The following is a 24,328-nucleotide window of genomic DNA, read 5'->3' as shown; positions in this document are numbered from 1 at the left end:
TAATTGGTCTCTCTAAATTGCCCTTAGGTGTGTGTTGCCCTGCGTTGGAATGAAAAATGACTGACTGTTTTAAAGATTTTGATAACTGTTGACGCTTTTATTAGAAAGCTTGATGCTTTTGATGGGTTATGATTTTACTCAGAATGTCTCTTTACAGTAACACCTTAGTTCGGTAACACATAATAATTTCAATAATAGAAATGAATCAATCAACTCAACCTGTCTTTCCCTGATGCTGAAACTAGTGAGTTTGGAGAGGCTTTGAAGACGGAGGCTCATCTATGCACCTGATAGGGATGTTTCTTCTGGTAACAACGAGCGATTTCTTGAGGGAAAGACGGCTTAATCTTCCGTTTTCTTCCTCTAAGTGGACAGGCACTGATGCTCCAGGGTTCGTTGGTCAAACAAGAACTTTGTTGTCATATGTCTCAGAAGACAATAGCTTCCAGAGGCTGAACAGTTGAAGGAAACCCCGGAGGTATAAAATGAGGTTGATTCAGGACTTCCAGAAGCCTTAACCTTAGAGCAACCAGTTGTTCACCTATCAAGTTCACTTCTGTTGACTGGATAAAAAGGCCATAGATGAAATCAGCTTCTTAATTTTGAGCCACAGTCCTCCCAGGGCACACAGGTTGATCCTCTTTTTAATGCAGTCGATCAGCTGGGCTGTGTCTCTGGTCCTCCGATTCATCTGTAGCATCTTTTCTCCATCTGATCTTGTTCGCTGGTCTTCTGCGAAGAAACAACCGCAGTTCCCTTTTTTGGCATTACTTTTATAGTGCAGATGCTCTTACTGGTCAGCCCTTTCTTAGGCTTCTCCGTTATTGCGCAACATGCTATTAACCAATATATTATTGCTCAATACTTAGTCATGGTCATCGTGACTTTCTGGTGCTGTTTTTCAGCCTTGAAGATTCCAGTAATAGCCACGCAGCTGGCTGTAGTCTCGTCCTCCTTTCCTTGCGTTGCTTGTTGGTCTTCAAAAGATTTGCTGTCGGCCCGCAGCCGGCTCTCATCACTCCTAGTCATCCTACAGTTCTCTCCCTATTCTGCTCAGTCTTAAACTTTACACAGTATTACCCATTCCATTCTCAGCTGTTGCATTTACCTTTGAACACAGTTATAAAACCATCACTTCATTATTTTTATTCATACATCACAACTGATCAACATAATATCTCTTTCATATATAGCTGATTGAGAATTTTAAACCTTAATATTTTTTATTTTAATTATCAGTTTTCAATCATATTTCAATCATATGTCTTTTGACTTGATAATCAAAGATTACTCATTTCGTTTAATACATGAAAAAATTGAAAATCATCACATCATTTTCTTGGTTTTACTTGTTTATACTTCTGCAAAAGATAAGACAGTTAATATGTGACTCCACACAGGCCTCTCCAGCTTTCAGTACCAGAATATAAGAATATGCTTGTTTCACTATCTACTGCTTCAACTGTGTATTTTAATAATTGTTGCATGGATTACACAAAAGGATATTTATTGTAATTTTTATGGATTTAACTGTGAGCAGTTAATGAATGTTGCATGGATTACAGGGAAAGATCTCACCTTATTTTGACAGATGGAATGACACAGCTGTCCAGAGAAAAGTAAGACAATGAGGGAGACCATCCTGGATATACAAGCATGCAGGACAACCTTTTTTTTTTTCTTCCGGCATCGTAGAATGGGCAGAGGAGGAGCACCGTCCGGGAATTTATTCAACATCAGCTAAAACTCCCCAGGGACGAGGTCGACAAAAAAAAAAAAAAATCACATTCCACCGTATTCACCAGCTCGCAAGAAAGAAGCCTGTTAACAACCGGCCTTGGAAAATGTTAGCTAAATTTAGGCACTACAAGCAAAAAGAGCAGGTTAGAAGTCGGAGAAGAGAGCTACGGGGAACAGAGCTCAGCATTAATGACCAGTTTCCAAAGGAGATCCTTGATCGGAAAAGTATTATTCCCAACCAAGAAGAAATATATTACCAAAGGTATCAGAGCTACAGTGGCTATGGATAACTCTATGTTAATGATCAGTTGTTCAGGGACCAGGGTCACTCTGTGGCTTTATTAGGAGCAACAAGTTAGTCTTAAACATGTAATACTGGTTAGACAAGAGTTTAGATAAACTAGCAATTGTTATTGTTATTGCACAAAGTGTGTCACACTCACACACACATATACACACAAACATACACTCATCGGCCACTTTATTAGGTACACCCGTCCAACTGTTCGTTAACACAAATTTCTAATCAGCCAATCACATGGCAGCAACTCAATGCATTTAGGCATGTAGACATGGTCAATATGATCTGCTGCAGTTCAAACCGAGCATCAGAATGGGGAAGAAAGGTGATTTAAGTGACTTTGAACGTGGCATGGTTGTTGGTACCAGACGGGCTGGTCTGAGTATTTCAGAAACTGCTGATCTACTGGGATTTTCACGCACTACCATCTCAAGGGTTGACAGAGAATGGTCCGAAAAAGAGAGAATATCCAGTGAGCAGAAGTTCTGTGGGCGCAAATGCCTTGTTGATGCCAGAGGTCAGAGGAGAATGGCCAGACTGGTTCGAGCCGATAGAAAGGCAACAGTAACTCAAATAACCACTTGTTACAACCAAGGCATGCAGAAGAGCATCTTTGAACGCACAACACGTCAAACCTGGAGGCACATGGGCTACAGCAGCAGAAGACCATACCAGGTGCCACTCATGTCAGCTAAGAACAGGAAACTGAGGCTACAATTCGCACAGGCTCACTAAAATTGGACAATAGAAGATTGGATAAACGTTGCCTGGTCTGATGAGTCTCGATTTCTGCTGCAACATTCGGATGGTAGGGTCAGAATTTGGTGTCAACATGAAAGCATGGATCCATCCTGCCTTGTGTCAAAGGTTCAGGCTGGTGGTGGTGGTGTAATGGTGTGGGGGATACTTTTTTGGCACACTTTGGGCCCCTAAGTACCAATTGATATCATGCCAACACCACAGCCTACCTGAGTATTGTTGATGACCATGTCCATCTCTTTATGACCACAGCGTACCCATCTTCTGATGGTTACTTCCAGCAGGATAACGCGCCATGTCATAAAGCACGAATCATCTCAGACTGGTTTCTTGAACATGACAATGAGTTCACTGGACTCGGCCTCCACAGTCACCAGATCTCAATCCAATAGAGCATCTTTGGGATGTGGTGGAACGGGAGATTCACATCATGGATGCAGCCGACAAATCTGCAGCATCTGTGTGATGCTATCATGTGTCAGGGCCACAGGAGCCGTAGGGGACGAGTGGGTGAACAGCGCCAAGGCTTTTTTGGAATCATCAAATGCCTGTAACCTGCCGGGGGTTCACTCTATTTGCTGGTCATCTTTTTTACCTTTAAATGCTTCGTACAATGGATGCATAAGGTGAGCAGCCCGTGGAATGAAACGGTTATAAAAGTACACCATCCCCAAAATCTCTTGCAGGGGCTTCACGGAGGGGGGAAAAACCGAAACCGTTTCAACCTTGGCAGGCAGGGGAACTGCCCCCTGAGGAGACACCTTGTGTCCTAGGAACTCAACAGCAGGCAGACCGAAATTGCATTTAGACGGGTTCACGATCACGCCATGTTCACTGAGCTGCACAAACACCTCCTAGGGATGCACCATGTGTTGCTCGGAAGAAGGACTAGCCACCAGGATATCATCCAAATAGAAAACAAAACAGCGTGCCCTGCAGTACCGAGTCCATGATTCGCTGGAACATCTGTGCAGCACCTTTAAGGCCGAACGGCATCCGTAAAAGCTCAAAAAAACCAAAAGGAGCGATTTTCACTTCTGTTAATGGTTGCTCATTCCCTATTTTACAACTTGCAATTGGTATATGGGTTAGGTTGATTTTAGTGGCTCGACACAAGTCCCAAGGGCATTGTTTTAACAAGTTTGGCTTAAGGCAACCTATAAAAACCTCCTAAAATCATTTGGAACCAGGCAACAAAACTTTTTACCACCAACAAAAAACCCCAAAATAAGGTGACTCAAATAATTCACCACAATAAATTATTGTCCACAATAAATCTAGACTTTTATATGCTTTATTTAACTAGTAATGCTTTTGCAGGTGTCAGTAACAGCTTAACAATCAGCAAAACTTAAAAAAATTGAATAATAGAAATAAATCAATCAACTTAACCTATCTGACCCTAATGCTGAAACTGGGAAGGCTGAAGAGGCTTTGGAGACGGAGGCTCACCATGGATCCAAATGGAATGATTTCTTCAGTAGGCCACAAGTGATTGTTTTCTTGGATGAGAGGCAAATCTTCAGTTTTCTTCCTCTAAGTGGACAGGCGCTGATGATCAGGGTTTCGAAGGTCAATTTGGAAAAAATAAAAAACAAAAAAAAGCATTTAAAAAACAGAAACTCTGTTGGCATATGTTTCAAAAGTCGGTAGCTTCCAGAGGCTAAATAGTTGAAGGAAACGTTTGAGGTGTAATTGAGGTTGGTTCAAGATTTCCAGAAGCCTGAAACTTAGAGCAATCAGTTGTTCACTGACCAAGTTCACTTCAGTTGTCTTGGTAAAAATGCAACAGATGAAATTCAGATTCTCAATTCTGAGTTGCAGCTCTTCTCAGGGCACACGGGTTGATCCTCTCTATAATGCAGAGTTAGCAGGGCTGCGTCTCCAGTCTTATGATTCATCTGTAGCTTCTTTCTTCGTCCAATCTTGTTCGCTGGTCTTCTGCGAGGAAACAACCCCGTTTCTTTCATTGGCACAGTTTTTATAGTGCAGATAGCCTCACTGCTCATCCCCTGTTGCCGGGCAAGCTATCCCATCATTGAGTTACATGGTCGCCGTGACTTTTCGGTGCTGTCTCTTGGCCTCCGTAGACAGAGTTGTAAACAGCCCCCAGCTGGCTCCCTGTGTTATGACTTTTGCCTGTTTTTTGACCTTCATGACTCCCGCTCCCGTCCTGGTGCCATGACTTTTGCCTGTTTTTTGAAGTTCAGACTGATGAAAAACAGCATGCACCTGGCTTCTCGTTTTTCGCTCCCATGCTTGTTATGACTTGAGCTTGCTCGTTGACCTTCCATCCATGCCCAGTTCCCGTGAGCTGGCTCTGCCACTCCCGTCCTAATGTTATGTCTCTGCCACCTCTGGCTCCCAAGCCATGGTGCCCTCCTTATCTGCTCAGCCTCAAGCTTTCTAACACAGTATTTATCTGCTTCTTGCTCTCATACCAGTTACAGCTAAAAAAAAAAAACATCACTTCATTTTTATGAATACATCACAATTGATTAACATTACCACCCTTCATTACATTTAATAATTGTAGTAAAATAGAAAATCATCATACATGTTGCTTTGATTATACTTGTAGTTTTCTACTTCTGAAAAAGATAAGACAGTTAAGACTTCTGAAAAAGATAAGACAGTCACAGTTAATGTGTGACTTTAAAACTGTATTATAATCTTAACTGAGAAAAAGCTTGTTCATGTTAAAAAACCCTCCAATGTGGCAGAATTACAACAATTCTGCAAAGATGAGTGGACCAAAATTCCTCCACAGGGCTGTAAAAGACTCATTGCATGTTATAGCAAACGCTTTACTGTAGTTGTTGCTGTTGAGGGTTAGCCCAACCAGTTATTAGGTTTAGGTGGCAAACACTTTTTCACCACTATCTATCTGGTGAATAGCCACTCCTGGGCAAACTAAATAAGCGAGCTGCTGCTGCTTTTCAGCACAAGCAACTGGGACTTCCACAAATCTGCCACTATTGGCTAGCTAAACTGATAACAGACATGGAACAAAATTGCTTCCTGGGACCTACGCAATATGGTGTAAAGAGGCTCTTAAACTATGCTTAAATCTTTTACACAATCATAACCAGCAAAGGGTTTATCTTTTATTTAATCAAAAAAGTGTCTCTCAAGTTTGGTTTCTTGTGTGTATGTTTAAAGATGACTTGAAGAAAAAGACGTTGCCACAAGCATCTGAACCAAATGTTTTTTTCTCTCCTGTGTGGATTTGTCATGTGTTTGTATGAATATGATTTTGAAGCAAACCTTTTTCCACATGGATCACAAGCAAAGGGTTAGTCTCCTGTGTGGATTCTCATGTGTTTATCTAAAGTTGACTTCCGCACAAAGCTTTTTCCACATACATCACAAGCAAAGGGTTTGTCTCCTGTGTGGATTCTCATGTGTCTGTTTAATTGTGACTTGAAGAAAAATCTTTTTCCACATGCATCACAACTAAAAGGTTTATCTCCTGTGTGAATTCTCATGTGCGTGTTTAATTCTGACTTGTAGCAAAATCTTTTTCCACATGCATCACAACCAAAAGGTTTATCTCCTGTGTGGATTCTCACGTGTTTATCTAAAGTAGACTTCAGCACAAATCTTTTCCCACATGCATCACAACCAAAAGGTTTGTCTCCTGTGTGGATACTCATGTGTTTATCTAAAGTTGACTTCCGCACAAAGCCTTTTCCACATACATCACAAGCAAAGGATTTGTCTCCTGTGTGGATTCTCATGTGTGTGTTTAATTGGGACATGAACACAAATCTTTTTCCACATGCATCACAACTAAAAGGTTTATCTCCTGTGTGAATTCTCATGTGCGTGTTTAATTCTAAGTTGTAGCAAAATCTTTTTCCACATGCATCACAACCAAAAGGTTTATCTCCTGTGTGGATTCTCATGTGTTTATCTAAAGTTGACTTCCGCACAAAGCTTTTTCCACATACATCACAACCAAAGGGTTTGTCTCCTGTGTGGATTCTCATGTGTCTGTTTAATTGTGACATAAAGTCAAATCTTTTTCCACATGCATCACAACCAAAGGGTTTGTCTCCTGTGTGGATTCTCATGTGTATGTTTAATTCTGACTTGTAGCAAAATCTTTTTCCACATGCATCACAACCAAAAGGTTTATCTCCTGTGTGGATTCTCACGTGTTTATCTAAAGTTGACTTCTGCACAAAGCCTTTTCCACATACATCACAAGCAAAGGGTTTGTCTCCTGTGTGCATACTCATGTGTTTATCTAAAGTTGACTTCCGCACAAAGCCTTTTCCACATACATCACAAGCAAAGGGTTTGTCTCCTGTGTGGATTTTCATGTGCTTATTTAAATCTGACTTGTAGGCAAATCTTTTTCCACATGCATCACAACTAAAAGGTTTCTCCCCAGTATGGACTTTTGTGTGTTGTTTTAAATTATATTTCCTGATAAAACCTTGACCACACTCACCACAATTAAACGTTTTACTACCTTTCTGGACATTTGTCAGTGAATCTATAATTTTTTTTTCTCTGAAACAAGTCTCATTAATGGAACAATCTGAAGACGTTAATCTTGGATGACATGTCATGTGACTATGAAGAGAGCGTCTGTTAGCAAATTTTCCTCCACACTCAGAGCAGCTCAAAGATTTGTTGACAGCGTTTCTGCCTGACCCTGGAGTCCTGCTCTCCTTCCAATCATCCTCACTGTCTTCAGTTTCAGAGTTTGATAAGTGTTTAAGCTCAGATTCATGATGCTTCACATCATCATCCTCTTCATCATCTTTACCATCTTTAGTCAGTGAATAGTTGGAAGAGCCTCCATGAGTATTTAGATCTGGGTTTATGCTGGTTTCTGCTGTTCCACAGCCCTCTTCTTTAATTTCTGCTTTTATCTGGTCAGTTGAGATGCTTCTTGGAAGATCTCCGTCTTCTGTCTGGTGTTGATGAAGCTGAGAGAACAGAGGTTTCTCTTCATCCTCTTCACTCTTCATATGAACAACAGTTACTGGAAACCCTGTATAATCAGTCTTCTCCTTCACATTCAGTTGTTCTTGATCCTGGCTGACCCAGATTCTTTCATTTTCCTCCTTTATGTGGAGGAGCTCCAGCTCCTGCTGGTCCATATCAGGACTCTGTTCTTCAGGAGCCTCTTCTTTAAAATCTGCAGACATCATTGAAACACTTTATATGCAGAATGAACAACTTTACCTTGACAATGTTACAAAGATGATAAAGATTAGAACTAGATAAACAATCTGATATACACTCACCGGCCACTTTATTAGGTACACCTGTCCAACAGCTCGTTAACTCTAATTTCTAATCAGCCAATCACATGGCAGCAACTCAATGTATTTAGACATATAGACATGGTCAAGACAATCTGCTGCAGTTCAAACCGAGCATCCGAATGGGGAAGAAAGGTGATTTAGGTGACTTTGAACATGGCATGGTTGCTGGTGCCAGACAGGCTGGTCTGAGTATTTTAGAAACTGCTGATCTCCTGGGATTTTCACGCCGTACCATCTCTAGGGTTTACAGAGAATGGTCAGAAAAAGAGAAAATATCCAGTGAGCAGCAGTTCTGTGGGCGCAAATGCCTTGTTGATGCCAGAGGTCAGAGGAGAATGGCCAGACTGGTTCGAGCAGATAGAAAGGAAACAATAACTCAAATAACCACTCGTTACAACCAAGGCATACAGAAGAGCATCTCTGAACCCACAAGACGTTGAACCTTGAGGCGGATGGACTACAAGAGCAGAAGACCACACCGGGTGCCACTCATGTCAGTTAAGAACAGGAAACTGAGGCTACAATTGGCACAGGCTCACCAAAATTGGACAATAGAAGGTTGGAAAAACGTTGCCTGGTCTGATGAGTCTCGATTTCAGCTACGACATTCGGATGGTAGGGTCAGAATTTGGCTTCAATAACCTGAACGCATGGATCCATCCTGCCTTGTGTCAACGGTTCAGGCTGGTGGTGGTGGTGTGGGGGATATTTTCTTGGCACACTTTGGGCCCCTTAGTACCAATTGAGCATCGTGTCAACGGCACAGCCTACCTGAGTATTGTTGCTGACCATATAACTTTATGACCACAGTGTGACCATCTTCTGATGGTTACTTCCAGCAGGATTGGAAGACATCTCAGATTGGTTTCTTGAACATGACAATGAGTTCACTGTACTCAAACGGCCTCCACAGTCACCAGATCTCAATCCAATAGAGCACCTTTGGGATGTGGTGGAACAGGAGATTCGCATCATGGATGTGCAGCCGACAAATCTGCAGCACATGTGTGGTGCTATCATGTCAATATGGACCAAACTCTCTGAGGAATGTTTCCAGTACCTTGTTGAATCTATGCCACTTTTGTAAATATGAATCTGAGGATATTATTTAATATATAATATTAATATTTTAATATTAATATTTCAATATTTTACCAAATAATATTCCGGTCTGTTAAGGATTGTCCTGTGAATACCAGCCCCCTTAAGGCGATGGTATTAGGACAGAATAGAAAGGTGTGAGACGAGCTCTGACATTATTGAACAGCATAAACTCTGCACACATATGGAATGAATTCACACAATTTCTTAAAATACAAGAATTTATTAACAAAAATAAGTCAGCTCAAAGTCAAACATATTTCAATCAACAAACTCTTTACTATGCTAAAACAATCCAACTAAACTACCAAGCAGAATTAAAGAATAATGAAGATTAATGGACTATGTACAATATAAACTAGTTGATTAAAGATTATTAGAAATCATGACCAAAAAGAGTGATGCAACATTACCATGCATTGTTTATGTTTGAGAACCAAGGATTATCTTGAAGAATCTAGAAGTGAAGTGAAGTTAGTTTTGGAACTAACTTAGAAAATAATCAGCAACATTTAGACAACTCTTCACAATGCAAGATCAGATTAAATATTATTTTAATAAAATCATGTTTTAAATAATGATCTGCTGAATAAAACCAACCTCCTGGATGACTAATTCTCAACGCTGTCTAATTAACTGCCTTTATTTATTAAAATAATATTTGGAGAAATATTATTGAGTATTTTGGAAAAGAGCCAAATCTTTCTGGAGGAATGGGGCTTAATGGTGTTTACTTAGTTATCAACTCTAGCAAATGATGTTCAGGGACTATTATTCACTAGCTTGAAAACTAACAACCTTTCTGTTGACTAGCCTTAATGCTAGCACACGTGTTCTTACCGGCTGGCCGTTGGGCTAACAAAGAAGTTAGCTAAAGTGCTAAGCTAGAAGAAAGCTTAGCGCCAGAATCAACACATACCTTTAAAATACCAGAGTTAAAATGCATAAGCGCGGACGGCGCGTTATGAGCAATGTTCTGGTTAGAACCACCCTTTTAATAAAGTTTATCTTAGCTTCAAAACATACAAAGAACACGAACCGGCCTGGGTGCTACAGGTAGCATGCTAGCACCAAGATAGCCGAGTTCCACAAAACAAACTTCATAACATGAAAACGTTTAGATCATTTAATCCTAACTGTTAATCTGTTAATCTGCCCAAACCCAACCTCTGAAACTGTTGAGGGAATGTTGTCCAAGGGCGAAGTTTGAAGAAAATATCCGTCGTGAACAAAGAGTTAGCTTCCCGCTAACTTCCTCAGTTTCTTCCGATCAGAAGGTGCGTTCGTTCTGTGAACAAAGGTTAGCTTCCCGCTAGCCTCCTCAGTTTCTCCCGATCAGAAGGTGACCAGCTGTTCGTTACCGTAAACACGTTTGCGGGCCGTAGTCTTTCCTCCAGACTCGGCTTGTTGAAACAGCTTCTCCACCGGGGCTTCTCTCGAACACCGTTTGCTTCTGTGGGGCCTCGAAGAGAAAATGTAAGCAACTCTTACACCTTAATTTCCCCGTTCATGAATGAAAATACCGGATACACAGACAGTATTTCATTCTACTTAACTTTTGCATATGATCGGTGATCGTATGCTCCGGATCCAGTTGAATTTATGTCTTTTTGCCAGCAAAAGACATCAGCGCGCTGTGGTTCCCTCCTGACCGGTCCCTCTGGAAGGCCGTATGGAAGAGAAAGACTTGTGGAAAGGTGGGGGCTTTTATTTGGGTATTGACGCCACAAGAAGTCCGCAGTTACCCCCTTTCATGGCTGTGCTGGAAGAAGGTTAATGCACTTTATTTTGAAAAGTTCCAGGAAAGTATGTACTGGAGTTTTAGCGTTGAAACCCATGGCTGTATGGTCCCAACACCACGAAGGATTAAGGCAGTTCTGAAGCCAAAAGGGGGTCCAACCCTGTAGTAGCAAGGTGTACCTAATAAAGTGGCCAGTGAGCGTATGTCAAAACATGCGGCTCAGATGTTAGAGATGTGCTACTACTTCTAGCGTCACTGTGAGTAACCATGTTCACAAGAAAAATGAAACACTGATTTTAGTTTTGTCAAAGTGCTCTTACTGTTCATACTTCACATAGGAAATTCAAATTTTTTACAACAATTTGTCCTCTAATATTTACTGTGACCTCCACGATTTTGTTCCCTACAGACATTCAATTACGTCCCTCAAAATCTATCAAATGTTGGTCATTGTTTTTCATTCCTTGGGTAAATATCTGGTAAGATGTTTGTTGTTGTAGAGCAGTTGTGTCCACATTTGTGACACATGGAAAAAAAACGACCAGCATGTAATTGTCCCTCTGAATCTTGTGTGCAAAGCAGCCCTGCAACTATTGTCATTGGCCTTATGTATTTTATATAATAAGGTCAGGTCAGAGGGCATGTTTTAACTCACATAATGAACCCCGGACGCTGTTTCAGGCACACATGAACATTTCTTTGGTCATAACACTGGTACAATCACACAGAAATTTACAGTTTTCTAAAGCTTTTCAAGGTTCTACCCTGACCCAAGCTGAGCCTAACCCAGCCACAGAACCTTTGGCTCTAGAGGCAGGTCCTTTCTAAATTTCTTCAGAAATTTTCTAGTTATTATTATTATGTATTTTATAACTATTTTATGTTCATACTTCAGAGTATGCTACTACTTTGTAACGCACTTTAAAACAACCACAGCTGCAACAAAATAGAAGTAAGGATCAAGGATCAAGAATCTTTATTGTCATTATGTCACCATAATGAAACTCTTGTTTAGGCTCGGCTCCAAAGACATACATGAATTGCACAGACTTAGTTGAACAAACGCTTACAAAAATGAAGGACATATTTTGCAAGATATAAAACACCTTGAAAACATTTTTGTTTGACACTTGTAGAATTCTCCAACTTTGTCATTAAGAGGCGGGGTACACCCTGGACAGGTCGCCAGTCCATCGCAAGACAACAAACAACCATGCACACACCTTTTCACAATTCAGAGTCCAATTAACCTAACAGTCATGTTCTTGGACTGTAGGAGGAAGCCAGAGTACCCGGAAAGAACCCACGCATGCACGGGGAGAACATGTAAACTCCATGCAGAAAGAACCCCGGCCGGGTGTTGAGCTTAGAACCTTCTTGCTGCAAGGCAACAGTGCTAATAACTGCGTTACCGTGCAGCCTACAAAGTTCATCAAACAAAATTAATTTTAAAATTAAATGAAATACTGTAAGAAACAAAAGGTAAGAAAGTGAGTGAGGTTTAATTATTCAACTTCTTTGCCAGTGTGGTGGAACAAAAATTATTCAACAAAGTAACTTCCTCAGCTTTATTAATTTAGCCTTGCAAGGGAGAAGCCGTCTTCCAGCATCAGCCATGTGCCTAGGAGCCGTGCTGTAACTGTTCTGATCAGACAAAGGAAAAGCTTCACTTTATCACAGCATTTCAAGGTCAAAACCCTCTTGGATCCTAGGTCCCCTTAGGAGAGGCTGAGGTGGGAACTGTTGTAATTCTTCACTCAGACATGTTGGCTACTCTGCATCAAGTTCCTCCTTTAATCTTGTATGTCATAGACCCAGAATCATTGGCATAACTAAAACTAGGCCATAGAGTTTGATTCTAGCTTCCTTCTGCCATATGTCCATGTGCCCCTGGGCAAGGCATTTAACCTCAAGTTGCCTACCGATCTGCATGTTGGTGTATGAATGTTTTAATACACATTGGGTGAATGTGGCTCTAGTGTCAAGCGCTTTGAGTGGTCTGTATGACTGGGAAGGCACTATATAGGTTCAGTCCATTTGCCCTGAACCCTGACATAAATAATACAACATGGAGGACCAGCACTACGGATTCCAGGCTTTCAGCTGTTAAGAGCAGACCGTAACGCTAACTTATTGGGAAAAAAGCGAGAATGCAGGATCTGATTTTATAAAAACAAAAGTTGATGCAGAGATATCAAAGTGTGAAGACATGTAGTTCTGACCTGGAGTCATTTATCATAAACTGTAAACCGTTTTATTCACCAAAGGAGTTCTCCTCCTGGTTGGTGTTTATATTCCACCTCAAGGCTCCATCAATGAGGCAGAAAGTCAACTAGCTGTGCAGATAACAGATGTGGAGAAAAAACATCTTGACTGTCTCATCATTGTTCTTGGGGATTTTAACAGAGCAAACCTCTTCAATGAACTTCCCAAATACAGACAGCACATTAAGTGTCCCACCAGAGAAAAACATTCTGGAAAACTGATACACAATTATAAAGGATGCATATCACGCAGTCACCAGGGCTGCTTTGGGACTTTCTGACCACCTTCTGGTCCATCTCATCCCAACCTACAGGCAGAAATTAAAAACTTCCAAACCAGTTGTCTGGACTGTTAAGAAGTGGACTGATGAATCAAAGCAGATGTTACAGGCCTGCTTTGAGTGCACAGATTGGACTGCATTTGAAACTTCAGCCACAGACTTAAACCAACTCACTGATGTGATGACATAATACATCAGCTTTTGTAAGGACATGTGTGTGCAGACCAAGACCATCTGCACTTACAATAACAGCAAACCTCGGTTCCCTTTAGATCTGATTAAATTGCACACGGAAAAGGAAGCAGCTCACAGCAGTGGAGACCAAGCCCTATGGACGTCATGACGCATTGCTGCCATTATTTTGTCGGCGGAAACACCGGCGTCGCTAACAGAAGCTACCCGTGAAAGTAAGTAGAGCAAGTCACAGATTCCGTACCAAAACAAACTAAACACCATTTGGAGACAGCGATACCTCAAAAAGAAATCTGGTCAGTTAACAGGTTCGACCCATACAAACACAGAGAGTGGACCAGAGACTTAAATGAGCTTCTAGAAGTAAAGTTACCCAACGTGTTTGGTTGCTTTGTATGTGGAGTGAGTACAATTCCGAAATTACATGTCCCAGGAAGCTCAACTGCAGTTTACCAACGGAAGGGTGCAGGATCTTCAGATTTACTGAGTAAGTCACCTCAACACTGTTGTTCTCACTAAGGTACATGCAGATAACATGTACACAAAAACATGTCTCCCAAACAACGTTTCTTAGCCCACTACACGCTTGGTGCCAGTGCAATGCTGAACAGTCATGTTAAGTGTTGTTTCTGTTGATCCATGTCAGCAATCTGAACAGTTACCTCCATGGAGGCAGTAGTGGCAGAGTTTTCCTCCCTGGTAGCTGGTTAGACGTATGAAGCTTAGCAGCTTATGTGCAGCTTTTTAGCTAAGAAAAATTATTTAAATATTACTACATGAAACTTACCTGAGTGGAAACGCAGAGAACACACCAACATGTGTCGTGTAATGTTGGTGAAGATGATGTCAGGTCGCCTAATAGCTACCAGCCAGCTCTGACTGCTGAGCTCCGTAGTTTTTCTTCCACTTTGGAAAACTGAAAAAACGCTATCCATTTGGAATCCCCTTTCCTTTACGGCCATGAAAATGACTGTGGCAGTTACAGACGCAACAAAACATTCCCATTTTATCGTTCCCATTTTAACAAAACAGCACCGATCCACATAAATGCCCGCCACTACTTGCGTCTTCCACCGCTATATCCAAAATGCATTGCGCGGCTGACGTCATATTCACAAGCCCTATAAGCAGGCCAGGAACAAACTGACCAAGAAGATCAAGAATAAAGAATAAAAGTAACATGAGGTTACAAAAGTTTTAGCACTCATGGGAAAAAGGGTAGCTCATACCTCCAGTGAGGACTTAGTGACAATGCGAAAGAGACGTTGTACTTTGTTTATATAAATGGTGCATAGCTCCCTAAGACCACATTCTGAAAACCTGTCTGAAAGTATGGTGTTTATTCTTTTGTGAAATTTTACATCTCCACCGATTAGACCATTTTCGAAGTTTTCTTTGGGTATTCTGAAACTATGGAAATAATTACCTCTAATCAGGCCTTCCTCAAACATCATGTCACATTTTTTAAATTCAGAATATTTAGCTGATGATCACTGCTAGTATACCAGGTGGAGTCAAAAGATTAATTCTCTTTGATTTTGCTGGATGTTTTGATGTTCATGTAATTAAGCACCTAGGGTAATAATGAACCACTGCATTTACATAGCAAACTCCAGAAGGAAAGACATAGGCTTCATTTTGTTGGTGTTGTGAAGGCTCTGCCTATTGTTCTCACTTACATGAGATTGAGACAAAGGGCATGAGCAAATCTCAGTCCTTTTGAAGTGCTGCTTGACAGGTCTACTAGTTTGGGCATGGGGATATTGCTAAGATCTCTGCCTTTCACATCTTTGTGTGACGAGAGGATGTTGTTTTACTGTCAAAACCTGTCCACTGTGCTTTTTCAAGTTTCACAGACTGTGAAGGCTGCATTGCTGGAAACAGCCACTTCCAAACTCCACTCCTTGGTTCCAGGAGAAAACACTTGAAGTCCAGATGCTGGAACGGCCCATATCAGATCCTACACCGCTGTTAAGGTAGCAGAGCATGTTACCTGTGGATCTATGCTACACTGCAAGGTGTTCCTGGGGAACACCACCTGAGCAGCATCCTGGTTCTGAACCTCCTGCCTAGAGGAGTTTCCTACAACCGCCCACCTGTACCAGATTGGTAACAGGGCAGCTTGAAGCGCAGAAGCCACTCAGGAGAGGGAGCAGGATTTTTTAAAATTTTGTTTATGATTTGTTTTCTTTGAGAAAGAACTGTTTGCTTTCAGTACCAGAAGAAAGGACATTCCACTTCAAGGTCACGATGCAGCTATATGGAAGATGGTCTGTTCTGATGCTGATGATTGGTATTGCAAGTATTGTTATTACTCTTGTGTTTATTTGGGGAAAGGTACAGCAAAGATAATTTGTGGCTAATCTGAGTAATTACGGCAATAATACTCATCAGCTGATTCGAAGAGAGATTCATCACTTCTCTGACTACTATGATCATGCTGATAATGTCTGGTGGCAACTGATGCATCAAACTGTGAGGAAGATAAGAAATGATGGTTGCTATGTTTGTTGTTTGATTCCACATGCTATTAATGATCAACCATTTTTAGTATCTGTTCCTATTGATACTGCTTATACTCTAGCTACTTTCTTTCCATATTGGCAACATAACCAGCTGGTGGAGGTCATTTTGCCTTGGGTGAGGAATTATAGCGTAAGACAAAGTAGAAATGTTAGTAGATTTTCTGGTGAGACTAATTTAATATGTGCTACTAAAGGACCTCTTTATAGATTTTGGGGTAATAGGAATCCGATAAGAGATCCAGATATTTGTATAGCACAGGAGGAAAACACACCTTATTTCCTTGGAAAGACAGAAGGTTGCAAAACTATTGTATCTGTTTCATGTGCAATAGACATAAATTTGAGTCATGTCCTATCAGAACTGCTGCTTATACCATTTCAGGATCTTTGGTCCCAGATCCCTTTGTGTTAACTCTTAATCTTACAGCCGTACCGAATGGAAGTAGGTTGTATGACCAGGCAGGTAAATTAACCAGGGTTCTTGTTACTTTTCCTAGTAGAGATGGGTACTCGTGTCCTAAGAATATGGTCCGGATGTGTGGAAATAGATCATATCTGTATCTGCCTGCTAATTGGTCTGGAGTATGTTATCTAGCTCATTTACTACATACAGTCACTACTTATGATTCAATCAGCCCATTATTAGAGAGGAAGACAATGTTCAAATGGCAAAAGAGAGCTAGGATTCCATATTGGAAAGGGATTTTGGGTACACTTGTTCCTAGTTATGGTGCTGCTAATGCAGCCCATAGGATTAATGAGTTGTCAGTTGAGTTAGAAAATCTTACTGCTTTATCTGAGGAAGGTTTCACTGTTCTGACCAAGGAGCAGCAGGACATAAGAACTATGAGTTTGCAAAATATAATGGCTTTTGGATTACCTGTTAGCTAAGAGGGGTGGTGTTTGTCATTTAATTGGAGAACAATGTTGCAATTTTATTCCTGATGGGTCTAACAACATGATAAGTATCCATGATAAATTACAGGAGTTGCTGACGACTCAACAGAAAGAAAATATGGGTTCCTCTTGGAATCCTTGGTCCTGGTTCATTACTGGTGGTTGGACATCCTGGTTAATAAAGATTGGAGTAATTCTTTATTTTTCTTTTTGATTTTTATGTTTATTTTAAAGTGTTGTATATTCTTTTTTCTTAGTTGTACTTTGATTATAATCCTGGGTGATGGTTTTGTAGAATTTTCCTTTAGTTGTGATTATCTTGTAATCAGAAGAAAGGAGTGTAATGGAAAATTATTTTAAAGTGCTCTAAAGTGCTATGACCTTCCATCTACCTCTCCTCTGACCTCTGTGTTTTAATACTTAAGAGTAGATGGACTCTAAATTCAAATGCTGGAGAGTTTCATGGTTAACACTCCCTGAAGTGCTGTATCTCAAGGGATGGTAGATGGGTGCTCTCATAAATAACCTAGTTACCTCTGACCCGGGGTGGGGTCTAGGGGCTATATTTCCAAACTCTTTCAAGTTGAGATAACACCCACATACTGCTATAAATACTGTCTGTAAATTCTGTTTGGGGCTCTGCTTCTCTGACTTGCTCAGTGACAAAGTCTTCAAATGCTGTATGCCTTTGAATAAACTTATAAAGACAAAGTCTGGTCTTTCTCTTGTTAATGCTCTAGGGTATCTGTGGGTTTCCACAGGATCCAGAGATCCACTTGGGCTGCTTAGTCTGCACTTGTGGTGTTGGCTAAATATTTTGTTGACCAAATCCTTTTGGTTTTTATTCTGCAATTTTAAAAACCAGCAACAGAACAGAACTCCCCCACTATCACTAAAGTCTGTTATGTGGGAATATTGGTTACTTATTCAGCTACAGTGACGACAGAAACAAAGCTTTAAGCTAGCTTTCTTTCAACAGTGATAAGATATGCAACTTGCTCTACAATAAACTTATTTATCTGAAGTAAGCAGCAGACACATTGGTGCCGTCTCTGGGGAGTCGGTTGGGAGAGTTTCCTCCACCAGCTGCACCTCTATGGTGCATTCAAGTACAAACTGTACACTGGATTGTTAATATTAAAAAACTTCAATGTATTAAAACCTTTTTTGGTTATTAAATATCAGCATAATCTTATGAAAACATTCCTAAACAACATTGACCATTATCATGTGTTTTTATTGTATCAGAATCAGAATCAGAATCAGAAAAGCTTTATTGCCAAGTACGTTTTTGGACATACAAGGAATTTGTTTTGGCGTAGTCGGTGCAATACAGTACAAATTAAACAGTACAAACATATCTACAATATAATATAAATATAAGTGCACAGTTTTAAGTGAGTGAGAGTAAATATAGAGCAGTATAAGATGCAAGAGCAATACAACAGTGCAGATGATCATTGTGCAAGTAAAGCAGGAGTCCAAGCTGAGCGTTAATGTAACGCATAGAGTTACAGGTTACAGGTGTCCTGTCAGCAAAAAAAGGGGGGGTGTGGGGGAAAGGGGGAATGTCAGGGTGGTTTCCGGGCTTTGTTAACCAGGCTGGTGGCAGATGGGAAAAAACTGTTCTTGTGGCGTGAGGTTTTGGTCCGGATGGACCGCAGCCTCCTGCCAGAGGGGAGAGTCTCAAAGAGTCTGTGACCGGGGTGGGAGGGATCAGCCAGAATCTTCCCTGCCCGCTTCAGGGTCCTGGAGGTGTACAGTTCCTGGAGCGACAGTAGACTGCAGCCAATCACCTTCTCAGCAGACCGAATGACACGCTGCAGCCTGCCCTTATCCTTGGCTGTAGCAGCGGCGTACCAGATGGTGATGGAGGAGGTGAGGATGGACTCAATGATGGCTGTGTAGAAGTGCACCATCATAGTCTTTGGCAGGTTGAATTTCTTCAGCTGCCGCAGGAAGAACATCCTCTGCTGGGCTTTCTTGATGAGGGAGCTGATGTTTGGCTCCCACTTGAGATCCTGGGAGATGATGGTTCCCAGGAAGCGGAAAGATTCCACAGTGTCAATTGTGGAGTCACAGAGGGTGATGGGGGCAGGTGGGGCTGGGTTCTGCCTGAAGTTCACAACCATCTCCACTGTCTTTAGAGCGTTGAGCTCAAGGTTGTTCTGGCTGCACCAGTCCAACAGATGGTCCACTTCCCATCTGTACGCGGACTCGTCACCATCAGAGATGAGTCCGATCAGGGTGGTGTCGTCCGCAAACTTCAGAAGCTTGACAGACTGGTGACTGGAGGTGCAGCTGTTGGTGTACAGGGAGAAGAGCAGAGGAGAGAGAACACAGCCTTGGGGGGAACCGGTGCTGATGGTCAGGGAGTCAGAGACGTGCTTCCCCAGCCTCACGCGCTGCTTCCTGTCAGACAGGAAGTCAGTGATCCACCTGCAGGTGGAGTCGGGCACACTCAGCTGGGAGAGCTTCTCCTGGAGCAGAGCTGGGACGATGGTGTTGAAGGCAGAGCTGAAATCCACAAACAGGATCCTGGCATAGGTTCCTGTGGAGTCCAGGTGCCGGAGGATGAAGTGAAGGGCTAGGTTGACTGCATCATCTACAGACCTGTTGGCTCTGTAGGCAAACTGCAGGGGGTCAAGGAGGGGGTCGGTGATGTCTTTGAGGTGTGAGAGCACAAGGCGCTCAAAGGACTTCATCACCACAGAGGTCAGGGCGACGGGTCTGAAGTCATTAAGCCCTGTGGTCCTTGGCTTCTTGGGAACAGGGACGATGGTGGAGGACTTGAAGCAGGCTGGCACATGACATGTCTCCAGTGAGGTGTTAAAAATGTCTGTGAAGACTGGAGACAGCTGATCAGCGCAGTGCTTCAGGCTGGCTGGTGAGACAGAATCCGGACCAGCAGCTTTCCGGGGGTTCTGTCTCCTGAAGAGTTTGTTGACGTCCCTCTCCTGGATGGAAAGAGCCGTCCTCGGCGTGGGTAGGGGGCTGGTGGGGGTTGGAGGTGCCAAGGCCCCTCTTGAGGTTGGGGAGGTGGGGGTGGTGGATTGTGGCTGCAGCTGTTGGGGGGCGTCGTGGGAGATGGTTGCAGGACTGTCCCTTTGTCTTTCAAAGCGGCAGTAGAACTCGTTCAGGTCGTTGGCGAGGCGTCGGTCGTTGATGGAGTGGGGGGCTTTCGGCTTGTAGTTGGTGATTTGCTTGAGCCCTTTCCAGACAGACGCAGAGTCGTTGGCTGAGAACTGGATTTGGAGCTTCTCAGAGTACAGTCGTTTGGCCTCTTTCACTGCCTTGCCAAACTTGTACTTGGCCTCTCTGTATATGTCTTTGTCCCCACTCCTGAAGGCCTCTTCCTTATCCAGTCTTAACCTTCTGAGTTTAGCTGTAAACCAGGGTTTGTCGTTGTTGTAACTCACCCTGGTGCATGATGGTACACAGCTGTCCTCACAGAAGCTGATGTAGGAAGTCACAGCCTCTGTGTACTCGTCCAGACTGTTGGTAGTAGTCCTGAACACATCCCAGTCTGTACAGCCTAAACACGCCTGGAGATTCTCCACAGCCTCACTGCTCCACTTCCTTGTCGTCCTCACAACAGGTTTGCAGAGCTTTAGTTTCTGCCTGTATGCAGGAATCAGGTGGACCATGATGTGGTCGGATTGGCCCAGTGCAGCACGTGGGACGGCGTGATAAGCGTCTCTGATGGTGGTGTAACAGTGATCCAGAATGTTGTCCTCTCTGGTCGGACATTTTATAAACTGTCTATATTTGGGAAGTTCGTGGGTCAGATTACCTTTGTTAAAGTCACCAGCGACGATTACTAAGGAGTCCGGGTTGGTCCGCTCCACACTCAGTATCTGGTCGCCGAGCATGCGCTGTGCGACCTGCACGTTAGCTTGCGGCGGGATGTAAACACCGACCAGGATGAACGAAGCGAACTCACGGGGGGAATAGAAAGGCTTACAGTTTATGATGAAGGATTCCAGGTCTGGAGAACAGTGCTGCTGAATCACTGTCACGTCGTTGCACCAACCACTGTTGAGGTAAAAACAGATTCCTCCACCTTTCGCTTTGCCGGAGAGTTCCGTGTCTCTGTCCGCTCTGTAGAGCTGGAATCCTGCCAGCTGCAGCGCGGAGTCCGGTATTAATCCACACAGCCACGTCTCCGTGAAGCACAAAACTGCCGATGAATAAAAGTCCCTGTTTTTCCCCAACAACAGTTGTAGTTCCTCCATTTTGTTGGGAAGTGAGCGCACGTTAGAGAGAAATATTCCAGGTAACGGTGTTCGTAGTCCACGCTGGCGAAGACGTACCAGCACCCCAGCCCGTTTCCCTCTCTTCCGGCGTTTCACCGCGTGAACAAAGGTGAGCGCACCTTTGACCAGAATGTCCAAATATTCCAGAGCAGTAGGTAGAAATGTTGGAAATAACTCCTCTGGTGTAGTAGCCCTGATGTTCATGAGTTCTTCTCTGGTGAGAGAGCTCCGGGTACCATCACAGAAGACCGTTTTAAAGCAAAAAACAAAACAAAACAATGCGCACCAACACGCCGAGGCGACCATCTGCGGCGCCATCTTGTTGAATATTATGAATATATTAATAGACAGACTCAAGTTAAATCTCCAGTCAGGTCTATGCTGCCCACTTTTAGAAACACTAGAACGTACTGATAAAATCAGATGAGAAATCTAAACATTTTTCTTCACTGTTGAATAAAGTAAAAACTTTTATACATTTATACGCTTGTTTGTCCTGAATGAAACGCAGTGAATCATGACATTTGTGTATCGTTACTAAGTTACTGTTAGAAGTCAAGTAGTTTTACACAAATACAGTATAAATGCTTCATGAGAACATTTTAATTTTGCTTATTAAATGAAAAACAGTCACATTGTGTTCCATCACAGGATTAGGTTTGCTGGCCCAGATATGTACTATATGTATATATGTGTCATTCATTTAATAAAGTCAACTCTGAAACTAGAGAAACGTCTCATTTCTTCGTCCTTTTTGTGAAGCTAATCTACTTTTGATCATAAAAGACAACCAGATGCACCAGACTGTTAGCTGCCAGACAGGAGACACACACACAAACAAATCCTTACTCTTGATAGGAGCTGCAGTTAATGGAAACCTGGTATCAGTCTCCTCCTTCACAGTGAGCTGCTCTCCTTCCTGACTGGTCCAGAGTTCCTCCTGTTCCTCCTTTATCTGGAGGGACTCTGGCTCCTGCTGATCCACATCAGGACTCTGTTCTTCAGGAGCCTCTTCTTTAACATCTGCTGGCAGCACTGAAACACATTACATGCATTATGAACAACTTTAACTTCATGTTTCTAAGCTGGTAAAGATTCACATTAGAGAAAAACATCTGATCAGCAGTTTAGAGAAAACTGAACCTCAAGAACTGACAGTTTAGGTCATGTGCAGAATCTCATATTTAACCCCTGAATTAAATCACTATTATATAAAACATAATTGCCTGAGTTTTGCTGTGAAGCAGATGGTTTGTGAAGTAGAGATTGTTCATATGAATATATCACAGAGACCAGAAATAAACACATTTCATCATTTAGTGCAGTGATAAGAAAAAGGAGACATAATTTATCATAAACCAACAACTAGTTGTTCCTTAAACAATCCTTCAATGTGTGAAATATGCATCAGGCGGCATTAGTGGACAGTTTCTGAGAGAAATACATCAGAACCCATGAGATCTATTCTATTCTATGATTAGTTGTAGCTTTAATTATTAAGTATCACTTTTATATCAGTGAGCGTTATTATTCAATGATGGGAACACGTGTTACTCCATGCTTGTGGCTTTATGTTCAGAATATTTGACGTGCAAACGATAGTTTAATATGCACTGAAGGAGCTCTCTCTACATCAGCAACAAGAAGATTACAGAACAGTTTCTGGTTATTTTATTGAACTTCATATTCAGTGAGATGTTTTGTCCTAAACTAGAGGTCTGTCACATTTACAATAAAAGAGCAATTTTTGGCCTCAGTCCAGCTAAATAAAACTAATTTAAAGACACAAACATTACATGACCTTTTGAAAAAGACAACTTATAATTTCTGATAAAATCTATTATGTTAAAATTTGTTTTTATTTTTAATGAACCTATTTTATTTTTAGGTTCTAAAATAATGAGAAAAAAAGAGGATGGACACATTTTCCTCTATTGGATGTTGATATTTGTGGAAAATGATGTAAAAAAATCACATAGTTTCTAACCTGATGACAAGAAAAATAAATGTTAGGAAAAGTCTGTGGAAATCTAAATAACTGCTAAAACCTGCATTTATTATTTTATCTTTATTTTTAAAAACAAACACACATCAGATCCATTGACTTATATCGGCTCACTTCACCGCAGTTAGATGATCCTCTGTCGTTTCAAACTCTAATATTTCTGAGCTGGGCTCCAGAAGCTCCTGCTGATGTTTCACTATCCTAACAACGAGTTCTAATTCAGAGGAATAATCCACCAGCAGACTGAAAACGGCTCCTAAACTTTAACTACCATCCACACAGTTGGCATGAAGAAGGAAACATCCAAACCTAATCTGGGCTGGAAAACATCATCCATCATCTGGTGTCTCTTCCTCTGCTGCGTCCTGCCGCTGTTTGAGCTCCTGCTTCCCTCCAGTTTCTTTGACCAGATGTTCCTCAAGCTGCTGGACTTCTTTCCAGAGTTCATCAACTGCTGCTGCTGCAGCTCTCTTACAGCTTTATCAACACTCCCGCTTCTGGGCTGCTGACGAACAGGGAACAAAGGATAAATGCTGCGGAACCTCGGAAGTCGGAACCGGGACGTCGGAACTTACGTCATTTCCGGGTTGTAGCGTTCCAGTTTCCTGCTTGTTTTCGTTCGTATTGATAACAACTGTAACAGCAGCCTTACAACAATAACACTGATCTACGCGTTATTTCGTGCATATAAACAGCGTTGAAACATCTCGTCTTATAAACACTGAAAGTAGTTCGTCTACAACTGACTCATAATTCAGACTTTCGTGGAGGTTCCAGATTAAATTTCCTAATCGGAGCTCGGATATTCCGACTTCCTATTTGATGAGAATTTGTGGCTCTCTGTTTTTTTCTCTTTCATCTTATAATTTTATGTGTGCCTTAAACTTTTACAATCTGGTATTTCTTTTGTATATACATGCCACTCGTTTCTGTAGTCTGGAAATGAGGTTAAGTTAGTCTTGGAACCAATTTAGGCAATAA

At 41.9% G+C, this 24,328-nt stretch overlaps 1 protein-coding gene across 1 annotated transcript in view; it reads right to left on the bottom strand.

Moving 5' to 3' along the window:
- LOC124865245 (zinc finger protein 260-like) overlaps window positions 1-23,898 on the bottom strand; it is a 28,595-nt gene extending 4,697 nt beyond the window's left edge. The window contains exons 1-2 of the mRNA XM_047360204.1: window positions 23,657-23,898; window positions 22,192-22,377 (exon numbers count right to left, since the gene is read on the bottom strand). Of these exons, the coding sequence (XP_047216160.1) occupies window positions 22,192-22,377; window positions 23,657-23,795 (325 nt within the window). The 5' untranslated portion in view covers window positions 23,796-23,898. The remainder of the gene's footprint in view (window positions 1-22,191; window positions 22,378-23,656) is intronic.
- Between the last annotated feature and the right edge of the window lie 430 nt (window positions 23,899-24,328).

The sequence above is a fragment of the Girardinichthys multiradiatus genome, unplaced genomic scaffold (genome assembly GCF_021462225.1).
Source record: "Girardinichthys multiradiatus isolate DD_20200921_A unplaced genomic scaffold, DD_fGirMul_XY1 scaffold_54, whole genome shotgun sequence".
Classification (NCBI taxonomy): domain Eukaryota; kingdom Metazoa; phylum Chordata; class Actinopteri; order Cyprinodontiformes; family Goodeidae; genus Girardinichthys; species Girardinichthys multiradiatus.
The sequence above is the reverse complement of the archived record's forward strand: the minus strand, read 5'-3'. Positions and strand labels throughout refer to the sequence as shown.